This window comes from Aureococcus anophagefferens (genome assembly GCF_000186865.1).
Source record: "Aureococcus anophagefferens unplaced genomic scaffold AURANscaffold_21, whole genome shotgun sequence".
Taxonomy (NCBI): domain Eukaryota; class Pelagophyceae; order Pelagomonadales; family Pelagomonadaceae; genus Aureococcus; species Aureococcus anophagefferens.
The window spans coordinates 450,189-458,472 of record NW_008705581.1 but is presented as its reverse complement, the minus strand read 5'-3'; the positions used below and the strand labels follow the sequence as shown (position 1 = coordinate 458,472).

At 72.5% G+C, this 8,284-nt stretch overlaps 1 protein-coding gene across 1 annotated transcript; it reads right to left on the bottom strand.

The window, feature by feature from the left end:
- Nucleotides 1–6,432: 6,432 nt before the first annotated feature.
- On the bottom strand, nucleotides 6,433–7,242 carry AURANDRAFT_59332 (hypothetical protein; the record flags this gene model as incomplete). Its single annotated transcript, XM_009041447.1, has 1 exon — nucleotides 6,433–7,242. The coding sequence occupies one exon, from the start codon at nucleotides 7,240–7,242 to the stop codon at nucleotides 6,433–6,435; it is 810 nt and encodes a 269-aa protein (XP_009039695.1).
- Between the last annotated feature and the right edge of the window lie 1,042 nt (nucleotides 7,243–8,284).

The window sequence follows — 8,284 nt, the reverse complement described above, 5'->3', positions numbered from 1 at the left end:
CTTCGAGACTCTTCCGAGAGATGATCGCTCGTCCAAAATCAGCCGAAACGAGTGGAAAATGGCCGAGATATGAGCCTTTGAAGTTGGGAATTTCGCTCTCTTGTGCTGCCCTGGCGTCGACGTCGCGCGGCGAGGAGTGCGTGCCCTCGACGAGCGCCAGCGTGCGCGGGCCCTTGTAGCGCTTCGCCAACACCTCGACGTGATCCTGGCTGATGAGGGGGTCGCGGCGCGCGCGGACGAAGAGCGCCGGCGCGTCGCACGACGGCGCGTGCGCGAGCGGGCTCAGCGTGCCCAGGGGCTTGAAGCCCGCGCGCTGCTCGACGGACGCGTCGAGCGACGCGAGGAGCAGGTCCAGCACGAAGGTCGGCAGCGAGAAGCCGCCGAAGACCGCGCGGCGCTCGCGCGCGATGTGCGTCGCCTGCGTGGATTCCAAATCTTTAACGTGCGCGTATTGGACCAGACTCGTTCGCTGTGCTTCGAGAACGCAACGCGAGCCATCGATTCGTCCAAGAATCAGCCGAATCGACCTCGATGTGACCGAGCTAGAGAGTTCTGAAGTTTGGTGGGGGCCCCCCAAACCGGCGGTCGGAATCCGCGCCGCGCGTCGCGAGCTGGCCGAAATCCGAGTAGGGGCTGTCGAGGACGACGCAGGACACCTTGGGCCAGGACGGGTCCTTGGGTCGGGCGATGCCCTGGTAGTAGATCGCCGCCGCCGCGCCCATGGACTGGCCCCAGAGCGACACCGCGGACACGTCGTGCCGCGCGGAGAGCCACCTGGGCAGCAAAAGGGTGCGACATTCCCAACTTGAAAGGCTCCGATCTCGGCCATTTTCCGCTCGTTTCGGCTGATTTTTGGACGAGCGATCATCTCTCGGAACGGTCTCGAAGCGTAGATGTATTTTGTGGCACGCGCGCGCGCGGAACACTCACGTTGAAGCGAACTTGAATCACCCTTTTGCCGCGCGGAGAGCCACCGGAGCACGACGCGGATGTCGCGCGCCTCGCGCCAGCCCAGGGTCACGTAGGCGCCGTCGGAGAGGCCGCTCCCGGCGCAGTCGAAGGCGAAGAGGGAGCAGCCCAGGGAGAGCACGAGGCTCAGGTAGTGGCAGGACTGCGCGCGCGACGCGGAGTTGGCGTGGACGAAGACGACGCACGGCGTCGCGTCCGCGGGGCTCGCGACCTGGGCAGGAAAAGGGTGATTCAACGTCGCTTCAATGTGGGTGTTCCGCGCGCGCGCGTTCCGGAAAAAGCATCCACGCTTCGAGACCGTTCCGAGAGATGATCGCTCGTCCAAAAATCAGCCGAAACGAGTGGGAAACGGCCGAGATCGGAGCCTTTGAAGTTGGGAATTTCGCACCCTTTTGCTGCCCCGCTCGCGACCTTCTTCGTGGGCAGGGGGCTCTTGCGCGCGGGCCCGCCCTGGGGGCGGTAGGACACGGCGTCGGGCCCGGCGGCCCTGGTCGGCGTGGGCCGCCAGTGGCTGCAGTGGAGCCGCTGGCCGCGGTCGTTGCGGAGCACGACGTCGTGGCGGTGGTACCGCTTGCCCCCAAAGGTGAAGGACGACGGCCCCAACAGGCGCGCGTCGTACTCGAAGCGCGGCGGCCGCACGACGGCCATGACCAAAGCGTCGTAGAAGCCGCCCATGGCCGTCAGCGGCTCGTCGTCGCCGCCGTCGCCGCCCGCGGCCCTCGACTGGTTCCGCCGGTCCCGCGACGTGCGGCCGAGCGCGTCGGGCGTCTCCCAGGAGAAGACCGGCGGCGTCTCGGCCAGGTCGCAGAGCGCGTAGTCGTCGAGGAGCGCGCAGGCCTCGGGCGCGCCGCCGGGCGCGCCGCGCGCCGCGTCGACCTCGAGCTCGAAGTTGACGCGCATGGAAGGCACGTCCGCCGCGTCGCCGTCGAGCGCGCCGTCCGCGCGCGGCGCCGGGCGCCGGGGGGCCCGGTCCGCGGGCGCGCCGCCGCCCTTGGTCGGCGTCGAGCCGAAGAGCGTCGACGACACCCAGGAGCCGTCGTCCGCGGGCGCCGGCGCCGCGGCGCCGCCGTCGTCGTCGACCAAAGGCGCCGGGTCGCGCGTGCGCCGCGCGAAGGCGACGGGCCAGCGGTGCGGCGGCCGCTCGTAGTCGAAGCGGAGCAGGTCCGTGCCCGGCGCGGCGCACCAGCGCCGCGCGCACTCCAACGGCACGTCGTGGAGCCGCGCCTTCGCGTCCGCGCTGAGCACGGCCGCGCCGCGCCGCGAGATCGCGAGCCAGCGCAGCGGGCCCGCCTGGGCCTGCGTCGCGAGCGCCGGGGCCGGCGACGACGGCTCCTCGACGCGCGTCGCCCGGCACGCGAAGAGCGTCGCGCCGTGCGCCGGCGACCGCGCCAGCAGCTCCAGATAGGCGGCCTCGGGCGACTCCGCGCGGGGCTCCGCGGCGGCCGTCGAGTCCGCGGCCTCGATCTCCAGGTCGCCGGCGCCGTCGTCCTTCATGTCCAGCCCGTAGAGCAGCTCCTCCAGGTCCGCGAGGAGCGCGTCGTCGCTCGGCGCGGGCGCCGGCGCGAACGCCGCGGACCCGTGGCGGCCGACGAGCGACCGCGCGGCGGCGAACTCGGCCTCGCGCTCCGCGGGCAGGGACCCGGCGCCGCGGCCGCCGCCCCGCGCGACGTCGCGCGCGCGCGACCAGAGCCGCAGCGCGCCCACGCGGACGCGCGTCGCCGCCGCGCGGTCCGCCGTCGCCGCGAGCGCGCCCCAGGGGTCCGCGTCGTCGTCGTCGTCGTCCTCCGAGTCGTCGAGGTCGTCCTCGAGGGAGCCGGGCCGCGGGGGCGACTCGGGCCCGTCGCCGTAGCCGTCGCCCCACTCGAGCGACGGCAGCAGCGCGTAGGACCCGCGCATGACCTGGGCAGGAAACGACCGGTGGAACGCCCCGTCCAGCAAAAACTTCTCGAGCTCGGTCACATCGAAGTCGTCTCGGCTGACTTTTGGACGGATCGATTTCTCTCGGCGGGTTCGTTTTAGACAGCTATGTCAAAAACCGTGCGAATACTTGCATGTTGAAGTCGTGTCGCATAGTTTCCCGCCCCGCGCGCGACGTTCGCGACCGTCTGCGCCAGCACGAGCCGCGCGATGCCGTCGTCGGCCTGGCCGTCGCCGCCCCGCAGGGCGCGGAGCGCGGCCTCGTGGAGCGGCGCCGTGAAGAGGCGCACGGCGGCGACGACGCCCACGCGGTCGCTGCAGAGCGGCGCCATGAGCGCGTTCGGCGGCACGCGCTGCTCGAGGCGCGCGCCGTCCATGGACGCGGACCCGTCGCGGATCTTGGCCACGTAGAGCGTGAGCGCGCCGGCCGTCGACGCCGCGATGCCCAGGCGCCCCGCGAGCGCGTTGACGACGTCGACGGCCTTGTCGTCGCGCGACACGTCGACGTCGACGCGCGACCCGTCGAGGAAGTGGACCGCGCAGGTCCGGTCCGTCGGCGACGGCGCGCGCGGCGCGCCGGCGCGCTTCGTCGGCGTCGACGGCGCCCCGGCGTCGTCGCCGTCGGGCACGCTCAGCTCGACCTCGTCGAACGCGTCGCGCGCGGCCGCCGCGACGCACCACCGGGAGGGCACGGGCACGCCGTCGTCGAAGACGCGGCAGTCGCCCCAGCGGTCCCGCGCGAGCTTCGACAGGTCGCCTCCCTCCGTCGGCGACGACTCGGACGCCGGCGGGGGCCGCCGCGGCGGCGTCCGCGGCTCCCGGGGCGACGCGGGCGACGGCGGCGGCCGCGGCGGCCGCGGCGGCGTGTGCCGCAGGAGGCTCGGCGGCGTGTCCAGGTGCTTCTTCATGGGCGAGTCGTAGGCGACCCAGACGCTGCCCTCCTCGTTGCCCGGGGCCCGGTCGCGCCGCGGCACGCCGGAGAAGGGCGCCCAGCCGCCGACGTTGAGGTCGTTCTCCGCCGCCGACGAGCTCTTGGCCAACGCGAGGGACGCCTGGACGCGACACGGGGGGATTTCGGCGCGTTTTCGAAGGAAAAAAAAAGGAGACGCTGGCGGGTACGTGGAGCTTCCAGCCGCCCGCGGACTCGACGCCGACGTTCGCGCAAGCCGCGGTCTGCGCGGCTTCCCGGAGCTCGTCCAGGGGCGCGGCGTCGAGGTCCGCGCGGAAGCGCGTGTGGAGCGCGGCGAGGTTGTCGTCCCCGTCGATCTTGCCGTTCAGGCCCGGCGCCTCGGACACGACCTCGAGCTTCCGCTCCTCGCCCTCGCCGGGGCCGGGGCCGTCGCGGCCGGAGCTCGCCGTCTCCGTGGACAAGCCCAAGAAGCTGAGCATCGTTTTCGTCGTCGAATCGTGGGGGCACTCGCGGCGCCGGGGGACGCGGGCGGAGGAGCAAGGCGCGCGGGGCACGCGGGTGGCTGCCCGCCCTTCGCGCCGCGCGAAGATGGACCGGCCGCACTCGATCTCCACAGCCACGGCTGCCCAGTCGAGTGGAAACGCAATTAGATTCGTCTGCGCTTTCCTCTTCGTTGCTGCCGGCTCTCCCATGCGGCGCGCCCGAGGCAGCCCGACTGCCGGCGCCGGAGCCAGCCGCGCGGCTCGGCACGACTCGGCGCCCGCAGCGCAGCGCGGCTCGGCACGACTCGGCGCCCGCAGCGCAGCGCGGCTCGGCACGACTCGGCGCCCGCAGCGCAGCGCGGCGCCGTCGTCTCCGGCAGCCTAGGAGGCGGCAGCCCCGACCATGGTGCAGACGACGACCTCCCAGCACAAAGAATACCTCGTGCTCTGCCTATATTACTCAATTACTTCCTGGGTCCTCGTCGTCAACTCGGGCTGGATCGTCAATCATGCCCGCTCCATCTACGGCAAGCGACGGCGCGCGTCGCTCAGCGGCCAGTCCTTCGCGTCTCGGATGGCGCGGTGGAGCAACGTGTTCCTGCTGTCGATCCACGGCATCTACGTGGCCATGAACCTCCTGCAGCTGGCCTGGTCGCTGCAGGTGCTGGCGACGCGGCGGCCCTGGCTCCTGAACCGCGCGGCCTGCGACGTCTGGCTCGCGTCGCTGTATTTCCTCTACGCGACGCCCAGGGCAGCAAAAGAGAGCGAAATTCCCAACTTCAAAGGCTCATATCTCGGCCGTTTTCCACTCGTTTTGGCTGACTTTTGGACGAGCGATCATCTCTCGGAACGGTCTCGAAGCGTGGATGCTGTTTTTGGAACGCGAGCGCGCGGAACACTCACATTGAAGCGACGTTGAATCACTCTTTTGCTGCCCAGGTGCTGGCGTTCGCGTTATTGTTCTCGTATTACTACGTCCGCTTCCTCGTCGTCGTCGGCTTCCGCGCGGCCGCGGACTGGCGGGGCACGCTGGCCAAGTACGTCATCCTATTCTTCGGCGTGTCGCAGTTCAGCATCACGTTCAGCATGATCTCGACGCACCACCGCGGCTACTGCTACTACAAGCGATCGACGCTACTCTACGTGTCCTACGCGTGCTCCTACCTCCAGATCGTCGTCATCTCCACGATCCTGCTCTGGATCTTCCTGGTCCCCATCCAGAAGCGCGTGAGCCACGGCCCGGGTCAGGCGCCCGCGGGCACCACGGTCGTCCGCCTCGAGGCCGTCATCGCGCGGAGCCGGCGGGCCGTCGTCGTCTCCGTCGTGTCGTCGTTCCTGCTGATCCTGGCGATCATCCTCGAGCCCTACCTCTGGACCTACGGCGGCGAGATCTACGAGCAGGTGCTGACGTCGTTCGCGATCCTGAATCCGCTGCGCTCGCCGGCGTCCGACGATTTTCGAGAGCTTTCGGGTGGTGAAATAACGAGACATCGTCACCGTCATGCGCGCTAGGGACATGGTGGTCAATAGCGGAACGATCCTCTACAGCCTCGACCAGCCCTTCGTCGGCTGCTCGCTGATCTACGGGCCCGGCGGCGGCGTCCCGCGCGGCGACGACGACGACGACGGCGGGCGCACGACCGAGCTCACGTCCGCGCGGCCGAAGGTTCGCAAGGACCCCTCGGAGCGCCGGGTCCGCTTCGCGGACGAGGAGGCGGCGCCGGAGCCGGAGCTCGAGCCGCGGCCCTCGAGCTTCGGGGGATTTTTCCAGACCGCGAGCCTCTCGTTCCGGCTCTCGAACCCCCTGCGGGGCGCGCCGCGGACGTCGCCGCGGGTCGAGGAGGGCCCCGCGCCGGAGGACCCCGCGGACGAGGAGCCCGCGGACGAGGAGCCCGCGGACGAGCCCGGGGCGCCGCCCCCGGGCGACGTGCCGAACCCGCTCGCCGCGGAGCGGCGGCGCGCGCGGAGCGCGCCGGATGCCCGCGACGCGCCGCCGCCGCCGCGCGCGCCGGCCGCGAGTTCGCCGCCGGCGTTCGACCGCGACCGCCGCGACGACTTCGCGCGCGACTCCGCCGCGGCGGCCGAGGCCGCGCGCGCGCGGCGCGCCGCGGCGGCGCCGCCGCCCGGCCCCTCCTAGGAGAACAACGAGCGGCGTTATGGCGAATTCATGACGAAGTCGTCGGCGAGGAGCTCCTTGGCCGTCGCCCGGTCCTTGGGGTCGATCTGGAGGCACCGGTCGATGAAGGCCTTCGCCGCGGGCGAGAGCGAGTCCGGGCAGGGCGGCGGCTCCGTGGACGTGGCGATCTGGAAGAGGGCCGTGAGGTTGTTGGAGAACTTGGGCCAGGGGTGCTTCGCCGTCGCCATCTCGATGACCGTCGCGCCCACGGACCAGACGTCCGCGCCGCGGCCGTGGCCGCTCTGCTTGATGACCTCGGGCGCCATCCAGGGCACGGACCCCTGGATGGCCTGCAGGGACTGCTCGAGCGTGCCCGTGCGCATGCCCTGGAGCTGCTTGGAGCACCCGAAGTCCGCGAGCTTCGCGACGCCCGAGTCGTTGACGAGGACGTTGCCGCCCTTGATGTCGCGGTGGACGATCTTCCGGTCGTGGAGGTAGCGCACGCCGCGCAGGATCTGGGTGACGTAGATGCGGATGAGCACCTCGGAGAAGACGCCGAACTGGGCGAGCATGGACGCGATGGAGCCGCCGGGCACGTACTCGAGGAACAGGTACATGAGCCCCTCGCTCCGCCGGAGCTCCGTGCCGAGGTAGCGGACGACGTGCTTGTGGTCGATGGTCTTGAGCAGCCGGATCTCGGACTCGAGCTCGTGGAGCTCCGCCGCGCCCGCGTCCGGCGCGAGGCCGATGCGCTTGCACGCGAAGAGCTCGCCGTTCCGCTCGTTGAGCGCCAGATAGACCTTCCCGAAGGTGCCCTCGCCCAGCTGCTCGCCGCGGCGCCAGTGCATGGGCTGGGGCGTAGCCACGGCCTCGGGCGGCGGCCGCGGCGTCGCCTGGTCCCAGGCGCCGGCCTTGCGCTCCTTCCGCGGCGCGTTCAGGGCCACGGACGGGTGGAGGCTCCGCGGCCGCGCGGGGAGGCTCGCGGAGAGTTGCCTCGCGACGGCGGGCCGCGGGGGCGCGTCCGCGTCCGGTGCGCGGTGCTGCGGGCTCGCCGACGGCGCCGGGCCCCGGAGCACGGCCGGCGAGTCGAAGGTGCGCACGGAGTCCGCGTCGCGGTCGGGCGACACCGCGGCGGTCGCGCGCGCGTCGTCGGCCGCGGGCTCGGGCCGGTAGGTGCCGGACGTCGCGAGGTCGACGGCGATGGGCGCCACGGGCAACGCCGTCGCGACCGTGGACACGGAGCCGGCCTCGGAGAGCGCCGCGCTGCGCTCGGAGCCCACGGAGCAGTCGTCGGCGACCTCCGCGGCGGCCAACTCGTCACCGGGCGGCGCGCCCCCCGTGCTCAGGCCGCCCGTCGCCACCGTCCCCCCCGTGCTCAGGCCGCCCGTCGCCACGGTGGGCGCGTCGTCCGGTTGCGCCGGCTTCTTCCAGAGCGGGAACTCGTAGGGCCGCGGCGCCTTGAGCGCGTCTTTAGGCGCGGACGCGTCGCCGGGCGCGCCGTCGGGGAAGAAGATCGTCGCGCCGCGCGCGAGCGACGCCTTGGCCCAGTCCGGCATCGCCGGCGGGTCCTCGCCGCCGGCCCGCGGCGCCTGCTGCGCCCAGTCCGGCGGCGCGCGCGCGTCGCCGCCGCCGGCCCCCTGCGGCGCCCAGAGCGGGAACTGGAAGAGCTGGGGCGCGCCGCCGCCGTGGCGCGCGCTCCGCGCCTGGCGCCGCCCGCCGGCCTCGGCGAGCGCCTGCGCGAGGATGGCGTCGTTCTTCGCGGCCTTGGACTCGTCGCGGACGACAAAGCCCGCGTCGTCGTCGGCGCCGTCCGCGTCCGCGCGCGGCGGCGCCGGCGCGGGCGTCTCGGCGGGCGCCGCCGCCTCGCGGCTCGGGGGCGCGCCGCCGTCG